The sequence below is a fragment of the Narcine bancroftii genome, chromosome 9 (genome assembly GCF_036971445.1).
Source record: "Narcine bancroftii isolate sNarBan1 chromosome 9, sNarBan1.hap1, whole genome shotgun sequence".
Classification (NCBI taxonomy): domain Eukaryota; kingdom Metazoa; phylum Chordata; class Chondrichthyes; order Torpediniformes; family Narcinidae; genus Narcine; species Narcine bancroftii.
The window spans coordinates 67,101,423-67,127,222 of record NC_091477.1 but is presented as its reverse complement, the minus strand read 5'-3'; the positions used below and the strand labels follow the sequence as shown (position 1 = coordinate 67,127,222).

General features: G+C 45.9%; 1 protein-coding gene across 1 annotated transcript in view; it reads right to left on the bottom strand.

The window, feature by feature from the left end:
- Positions 1-25,800, bottom strand: part of sned1 (sushi, nidogen and EGF-like domains 1) — a 179,010-nt gene that overhangs the window by 105,600 nt on the left and 47,610 nt on the right. The window contains exons 2-8 of the mRNA XM_069896336.1: positions 24,926-25,213; positions 20,510-20,650; positions 19,836-19,998; positions 11,471-11,596; positions 10,736-10,849; positions 7,439-7,552; positions 1,887-2,000 (exon numbers count right to left, since the gene is read on the bottom strand). Of these exons, the coding sequence (XP_069752437.1) occupies positions 1,887-2,000; positions 7,439-7,552; positions 10,736-10,849; positions 11,471-11,596; positions 19,836-19,998; positions 20,510-20,650; positions 24,926-25,213 (1,060 nt within the window). The remainder of the gene's footprint in view (positions 1-1,886; positions 2,001-7,438; positions 7,553-10,735; positions 10,850-11,470; positions 11,597-19,835; positions 19,999-20,509; positions 20,651-24,925; positions 25,214-25,800) is intronic.

Here is a 25,800-nt window from a genome sequence, read left to right as displayed (position 1 = left end):
AACAAGTCTTGTGGTTTACTCTTCTCATTCTCCCCTAGATCTGGATTAACGAAGTTATTAGCACAATGCTATTTCAGAACCAGCGACCTGGACTCAAATCCGATGCTCTATGTAAGGAGATTGTACGATCTTCACGTTCACAGGAACTCTGGTTTCCTCCCACGTCCAAAAAAATATTTATGAAGTTAGTTGGTTAATTTGGTGGTGTGGGCTCAAGAGCTAGAAGAGCCTGTGACTATGCAGTATCACCCAATTAATTAAATTAAATCCGCCTTGAAACCTGACATCGCCTTAACTCTCCTCCACTTCTGGGGAAATTTCCTCCTTTCACAGACACTGCTCGACTGACTGAGTTTTGCCAACATTTCTGTTTTGGAAATTGTTAATTCTCACTTCTTAAAATTTTGGTAGACTGAAACCTGGCTAAGTTCCACTGTATGGGGCAGACCGCCTGGCTCTTGCCCAGACACTGACGCTGTGAATTATTGAACAACAGCGAGGCACAGATGGACCCAAGCAGAGTGAAAAAAAGTGCAGGGTAACTAAGACGACAAGTGAGGAATAAAAAGAGAAAAGCAAGTAGAGAACGAGAATAAATGTGAAAGTGTCAGCTGAGGCTTGGATTCATTTCTGAGTCAGAAGATTGTGGGATCAAGTCCCACTCCAAATACAAGCCTAGGCTAAGGTTCCTTAGTGCTGAGAGAGCCTTACATCATCAGAAGTGTGCTTCTCATGTGAGACGCTAAGCCAACCAACCACTCCAACCCAACATTTGGAAGGAAATAGAGCTTTAGATTCATAGAACATGACAGAACAGTCACAGTCCATTTGCCTCTTCTCGTCTGTGCCAAACTATTATTCTATCTAGTCGCCTTGACCTGCACTAAATTGACCATCACCCTCCATACCCCTCCCATCCATGTACCTTTTTCAAATTTTTCTAAACATCAAAATTGAGCCCCTTCAGCAGCCCTCAGAGATCTCAGCAGCCCAAGGACAGCTTCTTCCCCTCTGCCATCAGATTCCTGAACTGCTCCACTTTGTCTTTTGCTTACACTATTTTATTTAATTTGAAATGTGGAGTATAGAAATGTTTTCAATGCAATGCTTCCACAAAACGACTAATTTCATGACGTGTTCATGACAATAAAATCGGATTCCTTCAGCAGGCAGTTCTTTCCACACTCTCATCACTCTCTGTGTGAAGTGGTTTCCCCCAATGTTCCCTTTAAATATTTCCCTTTTTGCCCTTCACTCATGTCCTCTAGTTCTTGTTTAATCTAACCCAGTGGTTCTCAACCTTTTTCTTTCCACTCACATCCCACTTTAAGTTTTCCCTGTGCCATCGGTGCTCTGTGATTAGTAAGGGATTGCTTAAGGTGGGATGTGGGTGGAAAGAAAAAGTTTGAAAACCACTGTTTTAATCATCCCTAATAAACTCATTATGTCCATGGTTTCTTAACTCCCAAGGAAATGGGCCAATGACAATTTTTCTCGAGCAAACTATTTCAGTAACAATTGGGTCTAGAGCAGTGATTCTCAATCTTCCCTTCCCACCCACATCCCACCTTAAGCAATCCCTTACTAATCACAGAACACCAATGGTATAGGGAATACTTAAAGTGGTATGTAAGTTGGAAGAAAAAGGTTGATATCTAACCTCAGTGGACAAGGTTGCTTGCATTTACCCTATCCATACCTCTCGAAATTTTGTATACCTCTATCAAATCTCCCTTGATTCTTCTACACTCAAGGGAATAAAGTCCTAACCTGTTTAACCTTTCAAGTTTTGGTCAGGAAAGATCTCTCGGTCACCAAAAAGTTGGTCTCAATATAGGCAGTTGCTAAACATCCTAGCTGGTTCACCAGGGCGAAAGTGAACTCACCGTTTTCACAGCTCTCTCCTGTGTAGCCCTTCTGACAAATGCACACTGCCGTTCCATTGATTGTATCACAAATGCCACCATTTTGGCACACCTTAGTCTTGCACAAGGAGTCAGCTGTAATTGGAAATCACAAGTCATGGAGTTATATGCAACTGTAACTTACTGGCAGATAGCGGATGATTTCACGTGCCTTACAATTTGGCCTTAGTGTAATAAACCTGGACACTTTAACAGTAAGTCTGATCCATTTCACCTTTGATTGCTGGCATTTTGAATCATCGCAGTATTTCACTACATAATCAAACTCCATATTATCCTGTATCCCTTGAATCCACATGAGCTCCACATTACAAAACATAGCAGAGGAACATGTCCCTTTGCCCACAATGTCTGTGTCGACATCACGCCAAATTAAACTAATCCATCTGCCTCCACAATGGTCCATTCCTGCCTTTCTTAAATGTTCACACAGTATCTGCTTCCACCATCTCCTTGTCTGTGTATTCCAGACACCTGCCACTCTCCATGTAGAAAACTTGCCTCATTAATCACCTTTAAATTTTTTCACCTTAAACCTACACAATTTACAACACTATCTGAATATTATTCTGATCCCTGCTTCATATTGCAATGCATTGAACCAAAGAATATTACAGCATGGAATCAAGCCCATCTAGTCTGTGCCAAACTATTATTCTGCCAAATCCCAATGACCAGACCCCTTCTTACCCTCCCAATCCAAATTTTTCTTAAATGTTAAAAATGAGCTCGCATTGACCACTTCAGCTGACAGCTTGTTCCATATTCTCATCTTTCTCGGCATGAATGCTTCCACTAATGTTTCATTTAAACCTTCCATCCTTAACCCATGTCATCAAATTTTTGTCTCACTTAACCTCAGTGGAAAAAGCCTGCTTATGTTTGCTTTATCTAAACTCCTCATAATTCAGAACACCTCTATCAAATTTCCCCTCATTCTTCAACACACCAGGGAATAAATTCCTAATCTATATAACCATGTGACAATTACAGTATGGAAACAGGCCATCTCGGCCCCTCTGGTCCATACTGATCTAAGTGATCTCCTCTAGTCACACCTACCTGCATTTTGCCGATAACCCTCTAATCCCCTCTCATCCATATACCCATCCAACTTTTCCTTTAACGACAAAATTGACTTTGCTGCGACCACATCTTCCGGAAGGTCATTCCACTGAGCCACCACTCTGAGTGAAGAAGTTCCCTTTCATGTTACTTATAATCATATAACCATATACAGCACAAAACAGGCCAATTTGGCCCTACTAGTCCATGCCAGAACAAATCCCCATGCTCCTAGTCCCACTGTCCAGCACCTGGTCCATACCCCTCCAATCCTCTCTAAAAAGTCTAAACTTTTTCCCACTAACTCTTAATTCGTGACCTCTTGTTTGAATCTCACCTACCCTCAAGGGAAAGAGCCTATTCACATCTTCTCTATTTATCTCCCTCATAATTTTAAATGTCTCTATCAAATCTCCCCTCAACCTTCCTCACTCCAATGAATAAATACCTAATCTACTCAATATTTCTCTGTAATCTAGATTCTGAAATTGAGGCAACACTTTATTAAATCTTCTCTCCACCCTCTCTACCTTATCTCTCCTATAAATTGGGGACCAGAAATGCACCCAGTATTCTAAATTTGGCCTCACCAATGTCTTGAATAGTCTCAACATCACTTCCCAACTCCTATATTCTATGCTTTGATCTATAAAGCCCAGCATACCAAAGCCTTCTTCACCACCCTATCTACATGAGAATCCACTTTCAAAGAAAGATGAACCATTACTCCAAGATCTCTCTGTTCCTCTGCATTCCTCAATGCTCTCCCCTTCATTGCATTTGTCCTGTTTTGATTTTTTTCCCCAAAATGAAGCACTTCATACTTATCAGTATTAAACTCCATCTGCCACCTATCAGCCCACTCTTCTAAACAGTCCAAATCCTTCTGCAGTCTCTACAAACCTCTTCATTATCTACAACTCCACCTATTTTTGTATCATCCACTTGTTTACTAATCCAGTTTACCACTCCATCATCCAAATCATTAATGTAAATGACAAACAACAAAGGATCCAACACCGATCCCTAAGGCACACTGGTCATCACTGGCCTCCATCCTGACAGACGGTTATCCACCATGACTCTCTGGCATCTACCTTCTAGCCACATTTGAACCCATTTGACTATCTCAAAATTAATACCTAGTGCCTGAACCTTCAACAAGATTTGTCAAACATGACCTTCCCTGAACAAACCCATGTTGAGTGTTCCTGATCAAACCCTGTCTCTCTAGTTACTTATATTTATTATCTCTAAGAATACTTTTCATTATCTTACCAACCACCATGTCAAACTTACATGTCTATAATTGCGAGGCTTACTCCTCAAACCCGTTTTATTCAAAGGAACCACATATGTGATACGCCAATCCTTCAGGACTATGCCTCTCTCTAATGTCTTGAAAAATCACTGTGAGAGCCTTCACTATTTCTTCCCTGACTTCCCTCAAGGTCCGGGGGAAAATCCCATCGGGACTTTTCACCTTTATATGCTTCAAAAGCTCCAATACCCCCTCATTCCTGATCCCTAAATTTTCCATAATTACCCCTTTTGCTTCCCTTATCCTTCATAATTCAATATCTTTCTCCCTAGTGAAAACCAAAGAAAAGAACTTGCCCAATATCTCCCCAATTTAATTTGGCTCCGCACGCAGTTGCCCGCCCTAATTTTCTAAGGGACCAATTTGATCTTCCACTCTCCTTTTTCTATTTACATATTTGTAAAACCCTTTGGATTTACTTTCACCCTGTTCGCCATAGCCACCTCATACCTTCTTTTTGCTATCCTAAATGCTTTCTTAAGATTCTTTTTACAATCAATGTATTTTCCAAGCATCTCGTTTACACCTTGTTTCTTATAATTAATGTAGGCCTCCCTTTTTGTTCAAACTAAATTTCTAATATCCCTTGAAAACCATGGCTCTCTCAAACTTTTGGCCCTGTCTTTTATCCTAACAGGAACATAAATATTCTGTACCCTCAAAATCTCACCTTTAAAAGACCTCCAATTCTCCTCTACTTCCTTCCCATAAAACAAACTAGCCCAAACCACTCCTTGCAAATCCTTCTTATTTCATAAAATCTGGTTTTCCCCCACTCAAAAACCTTAATCTTTGGACCAGACCTATCCCTTTCTGTAATTATATTGAAACTAGTGGTACCAAGATCACTGGATCCGAAGTGACCTCTGTCACTTGCCATATCTCATTCCCCAAAAGTAGATCCAACACTGCCCCTTCTCTAGTAGGTACCTCAACATATTGCTGCAAAAAACTATCCTGCATACATTTTACAAATTCTAATCCATCCAGTTCCTTCGCAGAATGTGTTTCCCAATCTATATAGGGAAAATTAAAATCCCCCACTAACACAACCCTGTGCTTATTACAAATATCTGCTATCTCCTTACACATTTGTTTCTCTATTTCTCTCTCCCCACTAGGTGGTCTATAATACACCCCTATAATTGTAACTTCTCCTTTTCCATTTTTAAATTCCACCCATATCGCCTCCCTTGATGATCCCTCCAATCTATCTCGCATCAGCACCGCTATAATATTTTCCCTGACAATCAATGCTGCACACCCCCTCTTACCCCTCCAATTCTATCACACCTAAAGCAGTAAAATCCCAGAATATTGAGGTGCCAGTCACAACCCTCCTGCAACCAAGTCTCACTAATCACCACCACATCATACTGCCAAGTGTCCATCCACACCTTCAGCTTTTCCACCTTCTGCTTTTCCACCTTCCTTATAATACTCCTAGCATTAAAGTAAATGCATTTCAGAGATTTCCCACATCTTTCTCTCTTTGTCCCCATCTTTACAGTCAACTCTGTTATTTATTTCCATCATCTCCCCTCCATTACTGTACTGGTCATTTTCCTTCTCAATCACCTGCCTATCCACCCCCAAACTTTGTCTACAAACCTTCTCTATTTGCAGTCTAACCTCTTCTTGCTGTTCTCCTTTATTTGGTTCCCTTCCCCCAACCAATCTAGTTTAAAGCCTCCTGAGTAGCCCCAGCAAATGCCCTCACCAGGATCCTGGTCCCTCTGTGATTCAGATGCAACTTATCCATTCGGTACAGGTCCTACCTCCCCAGAACAGGTTCCAGTGATCCAGGAACTTGAATCCCTGCCCCTTAGACCACCCCTTTAGCCATGTATTCGTCCTCCATCTGATTCTATTCTTACCCTCACTATCGCATGGCACAGGAAGTAATCCAGAGATGATGCCCTTTGCAGTTCTTTCTTTTAGTTCCCTACCTAACTCCCTATACTCATTTTTTAGGACCTCTTCACTCTTCCTCCCTATGTCATTGGTACCAATGACCTCTGGCTCATTTCCCTCTCACCTTAGGATGTCTTGGACTTGGGAAGCTACATCCTGGACCTTGGCACCAGGGAGGAAAACCACCATCCGATTCTCCTTAGCAGGTCCACAGAATCCCCTATCTGTCCTACTAACTATTGAGTCCCTATAACTACTGCCCTCCTCTTCCTTTCCCTACCCTTCTGAGCCACAGGGGACGGCCCTGTGTCAGGAGTACAGCCACTGATGCTTTCCCCAGATTGGCTTCCCCTCCCCCCCCCCCCCCCCCCAACAGTACTCAAGCAGGAGTACCTATTGTGAGGATGACAGTCTCAGGGGTCCTCTCTAGAACCTTCCCTGTAATTCAGGTCCTCAAGTCTCAGTAACATCCTTATAAATCTTTTCTGCATTCTTTCAATCTTATTGATAACTTCCTGTAATTAAGTGACCAAAATCACACACAATACTCCAAATTTAGACACACCAATGTCACCATGACACCCCAACTCGTGTACTCAATACTTTGATTTATGAAGGTCACTCTGCAAAGCTCTCGTTGCGAACCTATCTACCTGCAACACCACTATCAGGGAATTATGAATTCCCAGATCCCTCTGTTCTACTGCATTCCTTGGTGCCCTACCACTTACTGTGTATGGTTAGTCCTCCCAACACCTCACACTTGTGTGCATTAAATTTCACCTCTCATTTTGAGCTGATTTTTCCAACTGGTTGATATGCTCTAATAATGACTCCAAAGACGGAGTGGGAGACGATAGGCTTTAATACACCAGATTGTAAATGGCCCGACTCCAAGTGCTGAAATGAATCGATAGAGGGGAGGGAAGTCTACCTTTATGGCCAGGTCACAAGGAGAGGAGCTTGTGGGGAGAGAGTCATCAGTGGACGGGCCCATCATCACCCTGGTCCAGTTGCCACCGCAAGTTTTGAAAGGCTTCCTCGCTGTCCACTACACATCCAATCTTTGCCTTCCACACCTTTGCTCTATGACATCCTTGTCTAAATTAACATTTCTCCTCAAGACATTAATTCCTGCACACCCTCCACTGTTACCAGACGTGTTACAGTGTGGCATCATTTATTCTTACTCGGAGTCCTCAGCAATACTCACCAATCTCACAGTTCTTCCCAATGAAGCCAAATATGCATTTGCAGCTGTATGCATCTATTTCATCGATGCACGTGCCTCCATTCTGACAAACATTTGATGCACAGTCATCGATATCTGAACAAAAGAGGGAACAGATGGTAACAGTGTTATGAGACTGTCATGAGCCCTTTGAACATAGCTTACTCTAAAGGTTCAAACCATGCCTTTTGTACCATGCCTTGAAAATAGTGATGAGTTTGTGCTGATGGTTAAACATTGCCCTTTATGTAGCAAAAGTAAAGATACATAAACGACGTTTCAGGCGGTGTCCAAACAAAAGATTGGCGGGGGGGGGGGGAGGCAGGAAGAATAGGTGCAGAAAGGAGGGAGGGGATAGCAGCAATGAGGAGGAGGAGGAGGAGGAATGGCTGGGTGAATGGGTGGAAGAACTGGAAAATAGGAAAGGGGGAGGTGGAAAAAAGGGAAGCAGGATTAATGGAAGGCAGTGAAGTCAACATTCATGCCATCTGGATGGAGAGTGCCCAGACAGAAAATAAGGTGCTGTTCCTCCAATCTGAGGGTGGTCAGGGTGGGACAGTACACAAGGCCATGGACAGACATGAGAGCGCAGGAGTGTGACCAAATTTGAAATGGTTGGTCTCTGGGAGGTCGCTATAGTTGTGAACAGACTGGAGTTGCTGAGTGAAGTGATCTCCCAGTCTGCGACCACTCTCTCCGATGTAGAGAATGCTACAAAGAAAGTAACCTTCCCCTGTGCCCACAGGAGGTGCAACACTAGCACCCACACCTCCTCCCTCGCCACGGTCAGGATCCCAAACAGGCCTTTCACGTGAAGCAACACTTCACCTGTACATCCAGGGGACTGATTTACTGCATCCAGCGTTCCCTTTGTGGCATTCTCAACATCAGAGAGACCAGTCGCAGACTGGGAGATCGCTTCATTCAGCACCTCCTCTCCATTCACAACCACAGCGATCTCTCAGTGACCAACCGCTTCAATTCCAGGTCACACTCCGGCACACACGTCCTTCCATGGCTTTATGTACTGTCCCACTCTAACCATCTGCAGATTGGAGGAACAACACCTTATTTCCCATCTGGGCACCTTCCAGCCAGATGGCATGAACATTGACTTTACTGCTTTCCATTAAACCTGCTCGCCTTTTCTTCCCCCACTTTTCCTGTCTTACCAGTTCTTCCAGCCACCCAGCCATTCCACCCCCACCTTTACTGCTATCCCCTCCCTCCTTTCTCCACCTATCATCTCCTGCTTTTGCCCCCCCCCCCCTCAACTCTATTATTTGGACACTGTCGGCATTTTCTCATACTTTGATGAAGGGCTCAAGCCTGAAACGTCGGTTCTGTATCTTTACCTTTGCCTCATTGCGGACATTGCTTAGAGCATCTCCAGACTTTTGTGTATTTTACTCCAACTGTGGCATCCACAGAATTTTGTGATTTACTTGTGGTGATGGTGGTGATGTGTCCAGTGCACCACTGCTTTTGGCAGAGAGGGGAAGATGGACGGCAACACTGTCCATTTATCAGCCTCGCAATCCATTTGTAAAGTATCAGGCATTTGTGCAATGGGAAAGAGATCATGGAGGTCAGTAGCAAACAGTCCCAGCTTCAATTTGGACAAAAGAGAGCAACATTGTTTTTCTGGTGTGAGGAGTCTGATAAAAGTGGGATCTCATGCTCGTGAATCTAATATTCATGAATCTTCTTCCTGACCTGGGGGGCGGGGGGAGAGAAAGAAGTGTGGCTGGGTGGAATGAGTCTTTTGTCTATCAGTGAACTCAGTCAATAGTGAAGCAAACAGTCACAGGCAGAAAGATACCTACATAGAAATTCCCTTTCTATTTCATGGAATTTATTTGATTTTATTCTATTTTATTATTCCAGTTCTTTTAGGTTTTAATTTTTAAATATGGTTAAATAGCATTTTTGTTTTTAAGATGCTTTTGAATAGCAAAGGTATTCTCAGATGTTCCATCTCGATGACAGCTTTGTAATTGATGAGTTTATCGTCACACACATTGTAAAATGTACATATGCAGTGAAATTCTTACTTGATGAACAGCGATTTGTAAATACATAACAGTAAACGATTGAATTTAAAGAAGACATCAGATAAATAAATACATCAGCTAGATAGATGGATAATAGAAGTTCACAATAATCTTAGTGCAGAGTGGTGACGGCGGTTTCACTGGTGAGGGTGGAATGAGGACCCCCCCCCCCCGCCACCAGCTGTCAGGGCGACCCTGAGATACGTCATACACTTCATCAGACATTGTCTGTTAGCTTTGACACAGCTTCCCAGCACAGATCCCTGTATCTGAGGAACGGTCCAGGAAAGAATTCAGGGATTAAGGACCAGTCAACTGTCAAGCAGCAAATTGACCACTTTCAATGGAAGTTGTGGAAAGTGTGAATGAAGGTGCAGGAAGTGATGGGCTGTAAGACAGGACTTAAAGAAGGCAGGACAAAGGTGAGGTGAAGGTGAAGAGAAAGGAGTATGTTTAGGAGAGCGTGCGGTGTGTAAAAATAGTCTGGCTGAATGAGGCAGTGGTTTTAGAGAGAATGGAGTCATTGTGATGTTACCAAGTTTGCGGAATTAAAAAACATTGGTCTTTCCAATGTGTAGCAAAAGAAAACAATGTGCCATTCAGGCCAGGATTTGCAGAAGTAGTTGGAGGCCATGAAGTGGATGGAGAGCCTTAGAGAGTCAGTAATTGTCTGGTTTTCTCCTGGAGACATTGCTATGATGGGTATTCATGCTCCAACCTTCCCAGTCACTTCCATTCACCAGAATCTTTGCCTCTCACTGGACAGATTTCAATTTCTTTGTGTTGGTGGTGACAGTGTTCACTTCTGGCACACTCAGAACGGGCAGAAGCAGGCTGCACTTGAGACTAGAGGAACCAGAAATCTCAGACCTAAGTTCTGGAAAAGTGGTCGGCATTCAGGGAACACAATTGGAACCCATTCCTTTTTCAATGGGTATTGCCATTCTCATTGTCATGGGTGTTGCAATCTCCATTAAAACCAAGGATGTGGGCCGGCTGGCATGCTGCAGGGTGAATGTCCCTATAGGTGCAACTTGTGTATTAAATGCCTGTCCCGCATCGGACTTGTCAGCCACAAACGAGCCTGCAGCTGACGTGGACTTTTACCCCCTCCATAAATCTTCGTCCGCGAAGCCAAGCCAAAGAGAAGAACAGGGTAATGGTGACTCTTCAGTCCAACAGAGCACCAAGCAGTAAAAGAGAAGAATGTGAAACCTGCCCATACCTGTCTCACAGAGAACTCCTGTATACCCAGCAGTGCACTGGCAAGAGAAGGCATTTTGTCCGTCCAAGCAAGTCCCACCATTTTGGCATGGGTATGAAGCACACTCATCAACGTCTACAGAACAAGATGGAATATGAAAGAACCAGTGTATCACTTCCATTAGCAAAGGGACTAATGTGTCGCAAGCAAAGTGATGACAGGTTCCCACCAAAACCAAGCTGATTTCATTCTCTCAACTGCCGACTCTTCTACCTACATCCCATCCTGCCTTCTCCCCTGTCTCACCCAATCCATCTCCTACCTCAGCTCCCCTTCTCATCCCTCACATCCTGGTCCCAGCTGTGAGCTCCCCACCCCATCCTCTTTGTTCTCCCATCTGCCCCTTAAACCATTTCTCCCCTTCTTCTCCCCTCCCTCACCCCCATATCCCATCCACTTGCTTCCCTCTTCCCACCCCCAACTTCCCCTCTAGTGAACTTGCTTCCTTTTACCGAACACTAATAATCCCATCCTTCCAAGTAACCTCTGCAGGGCACCCTCCCCATCATCATCGATTCTCAGCCCCTCCCTTGCTCATACATTGCCCAGTTACTTCTCACACATGCCACATCCACTTCCCTTCTCCTCTTCTTTTGCTCTACTCCACTTCCCTCTCTTTGACAGTATTCCTCTGTTCCCTCAACCTGTCCTGCCACAAGTACAAGGAGTGCCATTTTCTCTGGTAACACACATTACCTATCTGACACTTCCGTCCTGTGAATCCTGCCCGACAAGAACAGGTATAAGAAGGATTTCCGGTGATGCAATCGTCGATACACCTTCCATTGTTCAGACAAGGCCGTAGATTCAAACACACTGAGGCTGTGGAGAGCAGAGCATCATTGAAGGTGTTTTTAACATCTCAAGCCTTTCTGTTCCCTTGTCATTAAGTCAGAGTGTTACGGAGTCCAGAGGACCCCAAAAACCAACAGCAATAGATATGCACAACACAAAGGGATACTTAAAACAAAAGTAGTTTTTAATTACATTTGAACTAGAAAACAGAATTAAACTTTAACTTATTACTATTAACTTACTTAACCTACTTAATACCCCCTCTCATCCAAAGCCCAGGTGTGTGTAATGTCTATATAGGCTTAGAAAAGTTCTTTGAATCACAGTCCAATCTCACTGGTTGCAGGCAATTCTTGTACTGTGCACAGAAGTTTGCATTAATAAAGTTCACCAGGCTTTGGTGTTTAACAGGCAAATGATTACCCCTCAGGAGGGTTCTGGTTGGTTTTCTGAGAGAGATTCTGTTTGTTCCAGGACATCCACACCTGATTCCTTTCCTGACAAAACGTGCCCCCTTCAGGGTTCTCCAAATGATCCTTTCTTTCAGATCACCTTTCAGACAGCTAGTCTTCTCCTTTGACCAGGCAGTCTTCCAAAATTTGCCAGCTTGTCCTTCTGGAACCTAAGTCTGTGTCTCTCCTTCTATCTCAGCTCCCTCCCTCTCTGAGATCAAAGCTGTTCTCCTCTGCCTGGAAAGATCACATGCTCTCCCAGGCACATTGCTGAACATTGCTACTTTGTTCCTTTCTGCAAAATAGCATTCTGCAAAAGTCCTGCAAATATTGTGTGTGGTCAAATGTTTGTGCGCAACCTGCTCTAGCAATCCCTCCCAAACCACCTCTAAATACTCTGTCACAAGAGATATACAGCATAGAAACAGGCCCTTCAGCTCACCAAGTCTGTGCTGACCAGCAAGCAACTTTGTGCATGAATCCTCTTTACCAGCACTTGGTCCAGATCCTTCATGGCCTTGGAAATTCAAGAACTCTCTGGTTTTGTGAGAGTACCTGCCACCGTCACTCTCTCAGTCAGTGCATTTCAGATTCTAAACACCAGCTATAGAAGCTCTAAATCTCTTAATCCTCATCTTAAAGTCAAGTTTATTGTCAGCTGTTTGCAAAAGTACGACCCGACAAAACAGCATTTAAAATTTTTTAAAAGAAATTTAGAAATACAGCAAGGTAATAGGCCATTTTGGACAACAACTTCGTGCCGCCCAATTCACACCCAATTAACCTACACCCCTGGTACGTTTCTCCAGTCCTTGGTGCAAAACACAACCAGACCTAACGCACATACAGACAAACAACAAACAATACATATGTAGGACAAGTATTCAGACATATAAATAAATAAAAATATTTGAGTCTTGTATGGTTAGTGAGAGCAGTTCCTTTGGTTGTTCAGCATTCTCACAGCCCCTGGGAAGAAGTGGTTTCGCAGCCTGGTGGTGCTGGCTCTGATACTCTGCCCTCTGGACACATTCCACCTCGGGATAATGTTTCCTACTATCCTTTTCTCTGCCTCTCGTAATTTTGTGCACCTCGATCGAGTCCACTCAGCCTCCTTTCCTCCTAGGAAGACAACGGCAACCTAACCAGACTCCCCTTGTAGCTGAGACCACCCCAACCCTGCCAGTATTCTGGTAAATCACACTGCAGAGTAATCTCGCCTTTCCTCCACTGTGGCTCACCAATGTTACAGTTCCGACTCCCGATGGCAAGCTCTCTTCAAAATCACAAGAGGTCCACTTTCCCTGAGAGGATTCATGTTTCCTACAACTGAAACCTCACCAGCCCAGCTCCCTGGGACCTGCCACAGGACACTAGTTATATTTCAATCCAAACATTAGTGGCTGGGAGTTGTTCTAGTTTCCCAGGATGCTGTTACATCACAAGCCTGGAAAGATGCCACATAATCAATCAACTGTACCGTGTCCTACTATACGCTGCTCCCATCAAAGTACATTACTCTCACTCGCTCACAGTCCATCCTATTCTTTAATGAGCTGACCTATCCCCTGCCTCCTTAGAATCAGAATTCTACCACTTGGAAACTGCCTTTGACCCATCTAGTTCACGCTGATCAACTGGTCCTATTTGCTTGTATTTGGCCTATATCTCTCTGCGCCAGTGGTTTTCAACCTTTTTCTTTCCACTCACATATCACATTTCCTATGCCATCAGTGTTCTGTGATTAGAAAGGGATTGCTTAAGGTGGTATATGAATGGGAAGGAAAAAAATTGAAAACCATTGTTTTAATCGTCCCTCATTGACTCATTATGTGCATGGTTTCTCAACTCCAAAGGAAATGGGCCAATGACAATTTTTCTCAAGCAAAATATTTCAGTAACAATTGGGCCTGGAGCAGCGATTGTCAACGTTCCCTTCCCACTCACATCCTACCTTAAGCAATCCCTTCCTATTCACAGAGCACCAATGGCATGGGGATACTTAAGGTGGTCCCTGATGTCCTGCTCACCCAGGGAACACATAGCACTCTCATTTCTCGGGGTAGTGATCGCCGAATGGCCGCTGTCTGGCTTGCCGGGCAGGAAGTCACTGAAAATGGCTTCTCCAACCTTACTGTGCCTACTCATTGGTGTCCCCCTTTTTCACTGACTTTGCTACGTCATGGTGCAACCGAGTGCCCGCCAGTATATCTAGGTGAGTTGGCCGGGCTCATTAGTCTTGGGAAGGAAAACTCTGATTTCAAACCCGGGCAGATGAGGCTCGTTACCCTCGTCAGGGCATCAGTTTAGGAGAAGGACACTCTGAGTAACACCCATGACCCAAGGATCTGGCTATCACTGTCCAGTGTGCTGGGCCATGGCAGATCAAGGGTGGGGCCAGTACTGCGTACACTGTACTCCACCTAAAAAATCAATTGTGCAGGCTCGAAGGACATGCCCATGTCTACAATCCTTCCTAAATCTTCGTTCACAAAGCCAAGCCATAATGTGTAGAAAGACAAAGTTTGAAAACCATTGCTCAATGGTTGCTCTAATTGCCCGGCCCCACATCACAGGTACAGGCCCGGCCCCACATCACAGGTACAGGCCCGGCCCCACATCACAGGTACAGGCCCGGCCCCACATCACAGGTACAGGCCCGGCCCCACATCACAGGTACAGGCCCGGCCCCACATCACAGGTACAGGCCCGGCCCCACATCACAGGTACAGGCCCGGCCCCACATCACAGGTACAGGCCCGGCCCCACATCACAGGTACAGGCCCGGCCCCACATCACAGGTACAGGCCCGGCCCCACATCACAGGTACAGGCCCGGCCCCACATCACAGGTACAGGCCCGGCCCCACATCACAGGTACAGGCCCGGCCCCACATCACAGGTACAGGCCCGGCCCCACATCACAGGTACAGGCCCGGCCCCACATCACAGGTACAGGCCCGGCCCCACATCACAGGTACAGGCCCGGCCCCACATCACAGGTACAGGCCCGGCCCCACATCACAGGTACAGGCCCGGCCCCACATCACAGGTACAGGCCCGGCCCCACATCACAGGTACAGGCCCGGCCCCACATCACAGGTACAGGCCCGGCCCCACATCACAGGTACAGGCCCGGCCCCACATCACAGGTACAGGCCCGGCCCCACATCACAGGTACAGGCCCGGCCCCACATCACAGGTACAGGCCCGGCCCCACATCACAGGTACAGGCCCGGCCCCACATCACAGGTACAGGCCCGGCCCCACATCACAGGTACAGGCCCGGCCCCACATCACAGGTACAGGCCCGGCCCCACATCACAGGTACAGGCCCGGCCCCACATCACAGGTACAGGCCCGGCCCCACATCACAGGTACAGGCCCGGCCCCACATCACAGGTACAGGCCCGGCCCCACATCACAGGTACAGGCCCGGCCCCACATCACAGGTACAGGCCCGGCCCCACATCACAGGTACAGGCCCGGCCCCACATCACAGGTACAGGCCCGGCCCCACATCACAGGTACAGGCCCGGCCCCACATCACAGGTACAGGCCCGGCCCCACATCACAGGTACAGGCCCGGCCCCACATCACAGGTACAGGCCCGGCCCCACATCACAGGTACAGGCCCGGCCCCACATCACAGGTACAGGCCCGGCCCCACATCACAGGTACAGGCCCGGCCCCACATCACAGGTACAGGCCCGGCCCCACATCACAGGTACAGGCCCGGCCCCACATCACAGGTACAGGCCCGGCCCCACATCACAGGTACAGGCCCGGCCCCACATCACAGGTACAGGCCCGGCCCCACATCACAGGTACAGGCCCGGCCCCAGATCTCAGGCACAGGCCCGGCCCCACATCACAGGCATAGGCCCGGCCCCACATCACAGGTACAGGCTCGGCCCCTCATCACAGGTACAGGCCCGGCCCCTCATCACAGGTACAGGCCCGGCCCCTCATCACAGGTACAGGCCCGGCCCCACATCACAGGTACAGATTCTGAACTCACATCACAGTATAGCTCCAGAAACAATGCCAAGACTCTGCAATTGACAGTAACAACCCTGGGAAAAGTCTTCCAGTTACAGCTCCAAGAACAGCTAGACTACCTTCTATAGGACCTCTATCAAGAGGGTCCTGGCTGGCTGCATCATAGTGTGGTATGTTTGCTGCAGAGAAATGGATCAATCACAAGGCCATAAGAGTGGCAGAGAGGATCAATGGAGTATTCTTCCTCCCACCCGCCCAATCCCTCTCCCCCAAACCCCGATGTGATCCACTGAGGACCTCTTTCACCCTACACACATCATCTTTCAGCTGCTCCCATAGGGAAAGAGATAAAAGTTTATCACCCACCAGGATGAAGAACAGCTTCTTCTTGCGGGCAGTAAGAGGCTGATTGACCAAAGGATCTGCTCACCTTAACCCTCTGGGACTCTCACATGTACCAAACAATATTTATTTATTCATTTATATGTATGATTACTTGTCCGTGAACTACTCTTTGCAGACGATGCCGCTTTAGTTGCCCATTCAGAGCCAGCTCTTCAGCGCTTGACGTCCTGCTTTGCGGAAACTGCCAAAATGTTTGGCCTGGAAGTCAGCCTGAAGAAAACTGAGGTCCTCCATCAGCCAGCTCCCCACCATGACTACATCTCCATCGGGCACACAAAACTCAAAACGGTCAACCAGTTTACCTATCTCGGCTGCACCATTTCATCAGATGCAAGGATCGACAATGAGATAGACAACAGACTCGCCAAGGCAAATAGCGCCTTTGGAAGACTACACAAAAGAGTCTGGAAAAACAACCAACTGAAAAACCTCACAAAGATAAGCATATACAGAGCCGTTGTCATACCCACACTCCTGTTCGGCTCCGAATCATGGGTCCTCTACCGGCACCACCTACGGCTCCTAGAACGCTTCCACCAGCGTTGTCTCCGCTCCATCCTCAACATCCATTGGAGCGCTTACATCCCTAACGTCGAAGTACTCGAGATGGCAGAGGTCGACAGCATCGAGTCCACGCTGCTGAAGATCCAGCTGCGCTGGATGGGTCACGTCTCCAGAATGGAGGACCATCGCCTTCCCAAGATCGTGTTATATGGCGAGCTCTCCACTGGCCACCGTGACAGAGGTGCACCAAAGAAAAGGTACAAGGACTGCCTAAAGAAATCTCTTGGTGCCTGCCACATTGACCACCGCCAGTGGGCTGATAACGCCTCAAACCGTGCATCTTGGCGCCTCACAGTTTGGCGGGCAGCAACCTCCTTTGAAAAAGACCGCAGAGCCCACCTCACTGACAAAAGGCAAAGGAGGAAAAACCCAACACCCAACCCCAACCAACCAATTTTCCCCTGCAACCGCTGCAATCGTGTCTGCCTGTCCCGCATCGGACTTGTCAGCCACAAACGAGCCTGCAGCTGACGTGGACTTTTTACCCTCTCCATAAATCTTCATCCGCGAAGCCAAGCCAAAGAAGAATATGTATTGTCAGTCTGTATGTGGTTCCCGTCAAGTCAAGTCACCTTTATTTATCGTTCACATTATGCTTTCATGGTAAAGACGAGAAAGTGTTTCTCCTGGACCACGGAGTAAATTTACATAAATATAAGTTAGAAGTTAAACATATAAATTATTAAATATTCAGACGTATACTGTAAGAGTTCCCGGTACCAAGGTATTCTATGCACATTTGTTCTGGGAATTCGGAGTCTAATGGCCTGAGGGAGAAAGCTGTTGCCCAATCTGGATGTAAGGGCCTGAGTGCTATGGTACCTCCTACCAGATGGCAGAAGGGAGAGCAGTTTACATGATGGGTGTGTGGAGTCTTTCACAATGTTTATTGGCTTTGCCTGCATTGAGGGTTGTAGATGTCCTTCATGGTAGGAAGAGAGACCCCAATAATCTTTTCCACTGACCTCACTATCCTCTGCAGGGCCTTGCAGTCCGAGGAGGTCCAGCTTCCAAACCAGGCGGTGTTGCAGTTGCAGAGGATGCTCTCAATACATCCTCTGTAGAATGTAGTGAGGTTGGAGGGTGGGAGATGAACTTTCCTCAGCCTTTGCGGGAAGTAAAGGCACTGCTGGGCTTTCTTGGCCACAGATCTGGGGTTAAGGGATCAGGTGAGATTCTCTGCCAAGTGTACTCCAAGGAACTTGATACTCTTGACAATCCCAAATGGTGGAGCCATCAATGGTCAGGGGAGCGTGGTCCTCCCGGGCCCTTCAGAAGTCAACAACCATCTCTTTTGTTTTATTAATGTTCAGATACAGGTTGTTGGCTCTGCACCAGTCCATTAGTGACTGCACCTCATCTCTGTACACTGACTCGTCATTCTCACTGATCAGGCCCACCAGGGTCATGTCATCAGCAAACTTGATGATGCGGTTTGAGCTGTGTTTAGGTGCACAATTGTGGGTCAGCAGAGTGAACAGCAATGGGCTCAGCACACAGCCCTGGGAGGGGTATACTCAGTGTGATGGTCTTGGAGATGCTGTTTCCAATCCAAATTGCCTGAGGTCTCCCCGACAGGAAGTCGAGAATCCAATTGTACAGGGTGGTATTTAGACCCAGCAGGTTCAACTTCCTTATCAGGTACTGAGGTATGATTGTGTTGAATGCTGAGCTGAAGTCAATAAAGAGCATTCAAACAAACGAGTCCTTGTTTTCCAGCGGGGTGAGGGCTAGACGGAGGGCAGTGGCAATGGAACGATTGGGTCTATATGCGAACTGTAGGGGGTCTAGTGATGGGGGCAGCAGGAGCTTGATGTGCCCCATGATGAGACTTTGAAGTACTTAATGGCAATGGGTGTGAGTCATTGACACAGGACACAGATGGGTTAAGTGTCTGTGTGTTTTGCACTGAGGATTGAGAATGCTGTGTTGTCGGGCTGAACTTGTGCAATCAGATGACAATAAACTTCACCTGACCATACTGAATGTCAAGTTATCATTGAAGCCCATGAAATAGTCCAACATTGCCACCAATGCATTCCACAGGTTGAGGGATATTTATTGACTGTGACGGTCTGGATTGAAATGCTGGTGCTTGTCATGGAACTTAGGGTGGGAATTCACCATCCAGATGGGAATATTATTTTGATGTTGGACATAGTTGTCTTCAATGCCATTTGCTCTTTGGTGGTTGGATTTAGACACAAAATTGTACCTGTTTATGATCCCATGCGACTAATTGCAGGTGAGCATCAAATGCAAACCTGCTCAATCTCATCCAAATTTCCTGCTACCAAGACCTGGCTTCTGAATGGACAAGCACATGTTTCAATCCTCATCAAACTCTACCAGTAAGAAACAGGAACACAGGAAAAGAAATGATGTAAAGATCTTAATAAAGTGTTTTTCACGACTCAGTATGCTCCCAATATTTATCCCCAAATTATCTTGGGAAATGTTGTCACTCTTGAAGGAGGTCGATTCAGGAGGAAATTTCCAAACAGAACATGGTCTCATCAATAGTAATGAGCTATACATCTGTTTTAGTGGAGCTGATTAAGGAATAAATATTGGCCAAGACAGGGATTAATTCTTCTGTTCTTGTTCACAATGGTGCCAAATGATCTTTGACACCCACTCTGGAGGGAAAACAGGCACTGTTTAACATTTTATCTGTTAAAAAAACATATCCAACAATGCTGCTTTGTTTAATGCTCTGCTCCAGGGTTTGGACTCAAGCCCACAACTTCCTCATTCAGAGATAAGAATGCTGTGGCGGAGCTAAATCTGGAGACCATTGTCCCGTTATTGCCCCATAGACAGATAGCAATACTGTGACCTTACCTGTATCATTGCAGCCACCAACCTCGACTTGGGCATCGTGTATCCGGAATACCCAGCGTCCAGGAACTCCAACGTTAGTCGTCATTTCGACATCCACAATATCGTCCGTGCGTGAACCAGGAATGTTGAAGTAACGTTTCCCATCTCCAGCATTGAAACCTGCCTGAGGTCAATGAAACACATTGGGTATTAGTGGAAGGGATGCACATGGGGTACAGAAATAAGTAGAAAAGGAATGCTTGTGCTCAAAAGGTCTCACTTGAACAGAATGGCATGAAAGGTAGGATGGGCGAACTACTGGACTGCTATCAGGAGCAAAGTCAAGCTCAAACATGTTCTAATTCACCCTTCTCAGACATACTAGAGGAAATAGCATCAAGATGCTGCTCCCTCTTCCCCAAATTGAGGTCATTTAGATGTCCCCTTTCCCGAGGATCTGCTGAAACAATTGCAGCCAACACTTCCTCTATTTCGTTGAAGCACGAGTAATTTATCACTCAGGTTCTCAGCCTGAAACATGCAACCTTCTTGGTTTAATAACAATGGGTGGTTGTCACTAATCCAAAGAGATGATGACATATTACCAGTGGTGGGCTACGGTGATCCACTCGCATACACTGGACACTGGTGACAGTTTTTTTTAAGGAGGACGGGAAAAATCAGATTTGCTCTACCTGTGCGGCAATGCCTCCTAAGCCGGCAAAATCTCCTCCGCTGCTGGCATGCATCCCAGTGGTCCAGGTGATGTTTTCATAGTTGAAGATAGTGAAGGAAGACTCTCCGTCTGTGACCAGGACAATCTGGAAGGTGTTAACCTGAAATGCAACAGAGACACTGTCGCCATAAAACTCATTAATCATGGCAGCCCTCTGTCCTCTCTCACACCCACCAACTCACTGCCCAACATCCATCCCCCTTCAAATCGCATCCATCGACATCCTTTATCACACAATAGAACTGCAGGATGTTCTACCTGTAGCAGAATAACCCAGTAATACTGTTGTAAACCATGCAGAGACCTGAGAACAGAAGACGACTCTGCATACATGAGCGGAACATCAAAACTGATCTCCATATCTTGTCTGATAAAAACTTATCAATTTCATTCTTTAACACCTCAGCTGATTGTTATTAATTCAAGGTATGCAGGAATTGCTGGCTTTGGACTCCCCAACCACACTTGCTCTTTAAGGGAGTGACTTTCTTGGGCACTTCAGAGGGCAATTAAAAAAGCAGTAGATCTGATGTCACAGATTGGTTTCCGTCCCTGAGGGAAAAAGGAGAGCTTTTAATGGCAACGTGGGTTGTGGCTGGATCTAGCACTTGGTGTTAGATTCACAAAGTTAATAGGTCAGCAGGGAGCCTCAGAACCCCATAGGACTAACCGCTTGGATAATGTAGGATGGAAAAATCAAGATCGGCAATTCATCAATTGAGGGGGTTTAGGGAACAGATCATACCAGCTACAATAGGAGAACTGAGGGAAGAGCTAGGATGAGTGGTGTGATGAACGTTGGACACGTAACTAGCAGAGGTATGAATTGGGACCTGGCAGTTGGAATGGTGGTCAAATGGAATGGTAGTCAGCTGGTCATGATGGGGGTAGGGGTGAAGAAGGGATGGTTGAGTTGTGGTGACATATAGAGTGCCGGGGCCACAGTGATCTTAGGATCACAAAGCAGGAGAGTAGGAAGATAGAGGACTGGGGTTATTTTTTAAACTTACAGAAAGTAACTAAAAAAACTCAGAACTATGAACTATGAAAGTAAGTGAGCAAATAATATCAAAGAGGATTCAAAAGGTATCTTCGAGGATATAAAGGCAAGAGTAGATATAGGTCTACTGGAAAATGATACTGGAGAAATAATAATGGGTGACAAGGAAATAACCGAGGAACTAAATGAGCATTTTGCACCAGCCTTCACTGTGCAAGACATTAGCAATGTCTGAGATGTCAAAGGGTATCAGAGAAAGGAAGTGAGTGCAGTTACTATTTCAAGGGAGAAGGTACTCAGAAAGATGAATGGTCCAAGGTGGATAAGTACCAGGGTTGTAGGTTAATTTGTGTATTTAGGCAGCATGGGATGTGATGTAGTTGGATTTTCAGAAGGCCTTTGACATGGTGCTGCACATGAGGCTACTTAACAATGTAAAACCCCATGGTACATCAGGAAACATACTTGCTTTGGTTAATTGGCAGGTTGGAATACAGGGATCCTATTCAGGTTGGCTGCCTGTTGCTCATGGTGTTCTATAGGGGTCAGTGTTGGAGCCACTTATTTTTGTGTTGTATATTAATGATTTGGATTCTGAAATGAATGGCTTTGTGGTCAAATTTGCAGATAATACAAAGGTAGGTGGAGGAGCAGATAGTGTTGAGGAAACAGGGAGGTTGCAGAAGGACTTAGACAGATCAGGAGAATGGTGAGGGATGTGGCAAATTAAATATAATGTCAGAAAGTCCACGATCATGCAGTTTTATATACAAAAAAAAGGAGCAGATTTTTTTTTTTTTTTTAAATAGCAGGAACACTGAAAATACCCAGATGCAAAGGGACCTGGAAGTCCTCGTGCAGGATCGCCTGAAGGTAAACTTGCAGGTTGAGTCGGCAGAGAAGAAGGTAAATGCGATGCTGGCGCTCATTTCAAGACAAATAGAATATCAGGGCAGGGATGTGATGTTGAGGCTTTACAAGGCACTGGTGAGACCTCACCAGAGTAGTTTTGGGCTCCTCTTTGAAGAAAAGATGTGCTGACGTTGGAGAGAGTTCAGAGGAGGTTCACAAGGATGATTCCAGGAATGAAAGGGTTGTAATATGAGGAGCATTTTACTGCTCTTGGCATATATGTGTTGGAATTTAGGAGATTGGGTGGGGGGGGGGGGTGAAAAGAGAAATCACTTCGAAACATTTCCAATTTTGAAAGGCGTGGAAAGAGTAGATGTAGAAAGGTTGTTTCCTATAGTGGGAGAATTTAGGACAAGAGGGCACAACTTCAGGATTAAAGGACATCTGGCTGGAACAGGGATGCGGAGGAATTTCTTCAGCAAGAGGGTGGTAAATCTGTGGAATTTGTTGCCAGAGGTAGAGGTGGAGGCCAAGACATTGGGTGTATTTAAGGTAGGGATTGATAGCTTTGCGATTAGCCTGGGCATCAAAGGTTACAGGAAGAAGACTGAGTGGGAAAATGGATCAGTTCATGATTAAATAGCGGGGCAGACTCGATGGGCTGAATAGCCTATTTCTGCTCATATGTCATGATCTTATCTATTTGGGGACAGAGGTCAGTGCTCTGCAGTATTTTAGAGGAGTCGATAGGGCTGTAAGAGAATAAGACATTGAATGAAGCAAAATCACACCGAAATGCTAGAAGAACCCAGCCACTCTTTCAGCATCCACAAAAAGCAAAGATTTATTGCCGACATTTTGGGCCCGAGCCCTTCTTCAAGGAATAAGCAGAACAAGTCAAAAGTGGGAAATCTCAGTATTCAGATAGTGTCGGATGGGGGAGGAATCCAGACCAACTAAGGGTATTAATTGGATATGATAAGGGGAGAGGCGAGAATTTATCGTGTCTGTGCAAAAGGAGAAGGGGAAAAGTGAGAGAGACAGAGCTGGGGGAGGGCATTGGGGAAAATAAGTGGGTTGGAGGAGAGAGGGTTTAACGAAAACCAGAAAAGTTGATGTTAATGCCATCCGGTTGCAGGATGCCCAGTCAGAAGATGAGGTGTTGTTCCTCCAATTTGCGCGTGGTCTCAGTTTGGCAGTGCATGAGGCATTCCCCTGTGTCAGCAGGGGAATGGTATGGAGAATTGAAATGGGTGGCCCACTGGGATATCCACGCTATTGCGGCGGACAGAGCTGAGGTGCTCAATGAAGCGTTCTCCGATCCGCCCAGTCTCTCCGATGTTGAGAAGACCACAAAGGGAGCACTGGATGCAGTAAATCTCCCCTGCAAATTCACGTGAAATGTTACCTCACTTGGAAGGACTGTTTGGGGCCTCGAATGGTGCTGAGGGAGGAGGTGAGGGCATAGGTGGAACATCTCCTAGAGTCATAGGGATAGGTACCACTGGTGGAGAGAGGAGTACCCAAACAGTCCTTCCAAGTGAAGCAACACTTCATTTGTGAATCTACTGCATCCAGTGCTCCCTCTGTGGTCTCTTCTACATCAGAAAGACTGAGCACAGACTGGGAGATCGCTTTATTGAGCACCTGGGCTCTGTCTGCTGCCATAGCGTGGTTCTTCCATTGGCCACCCATTTCAATTCCCCATGACGTTCCTTTGCTGACATGTTTGTCCAGTCTCATGCACTGAAACCACTCACAAATTGGAGGAACAACATCTCATCTTCCAGCTGGGCAGCCTCCAACCGGATGGCATTAACTGGCTTCTCTGGCTTTCATTAAACCCCCACCACCACCCACTTCTTCCCCCGCTCCGTCTCTCCCTTTAACTCGTCTCCTTTCACACAGGCATGATAAATTCTCACCTCTCCCCATATCATATCCAATTAACACCTTTTGCTGGTCTGGCTTCTTCCTCCAGTCAGAATTGTCTGAATTCTGAGATTTCCTGCTTCTAGCTTATTTATCTTATTCCTTGAAGAAGGGCTCAGGCCTGAAACGTCGGCAATATATCTTTGTCTTTTGTGGATGCTGAAAGACTGGCTGAGCTCCTCCAGCATTTCCGTGTGCTTTTATTACAATCACATCATCTGCAGACTCTCGTGTTTCACTCAAGATATTGGATGATGCTACCCAACCAAGCTGGAGCAATACGCAAAACATTGGAGGAAACCAATGGTTCAGGCAATAGACATTCAAGGGTTCAGGCAAAAGCCTTTCATCATGACTGGAAAGAGGACTAAAGCCAGAATGGGAGAGAGAGGACGACGAGCGCAAGCTGGCTTGTGATAGGTAAGAACAGGTGGGATGGGGGGAAAGAAGGTTTGCAGGGAAGAGGGGCTTGAGAAAGGGACAAAGCTTTGTATCTGGCCAAGCTGTTGGTCAAAGCAGGCCACATGGCTGACATATACGAGACGGCGAACAGAGAATTCAAACATCAGAGTTTCAATTGATCAATCCTACCGGTGAAAATGAGCTTCCTCCAAAGAATGTGACTTTGTACCATGTGGCCACGAAAGCCCACTTGGTGGTGAATTCCTCAAACTCTGGAAAGTACCTCCTGATGTCGTTGGTTGTACTCTGAAGAATGGCAGGGTCCTTGGTCTCTCTGTAGAAGACATCACCCGCCCGACGGTTATCTACATCTGCCCAGAAAGCTGCCACCACTCGTCGGTCATTCGAGATCGGAAATGCCACTGGAGTGAACTGGGAAACTTCCTTCAGGAACGATATGATCCCATTATTATTCACCTAGCAGAAAAGAAAAGAATCAGATGTAGAAGATGTGGGAACACAATCCATTTAATCTGATTGAATCAGATCATGGCCAACATGGATACCAACTTTGGACAGACATTTCTTCCCCCATATCCCTTCTAGTGTTTGGCCAGTAAAGTTCTGTCAATTTTTACTTGCGGAAGAAATCACAACTTTATTTACTGGGAAAAACGAGATGCCATTAGAAATTCTGAGCATGCCAGCTTAGGACTGTAATATTGCCAAGTGACACCTTCCAAATCCTTGTTGCCCCTCCACAAATTATCTCCATGAAGAACTCCTTTGATCTACTCCTTAGAACAATTCAGGAAGCAGCAAATTCCCTGCAGAGGATCCACACTGGTTTTCTTCAAAGGGAATTTTTTTTCTGTGCCCTTAAAAGGGACACAAATTTGATCCTCTTACCTAACAAAAGATATAGTAGCATTGTAAAATTCCAAATGAGATCGTCCAGGCTCGTCTCTGGATGGAGACGGTTGTCCTATCAAGAGAGGCAAGACAATTTGGGTCTCTATTCCTTGGTATTTTGAGGAATGAGGGAAGAAACAGTATCAAACACC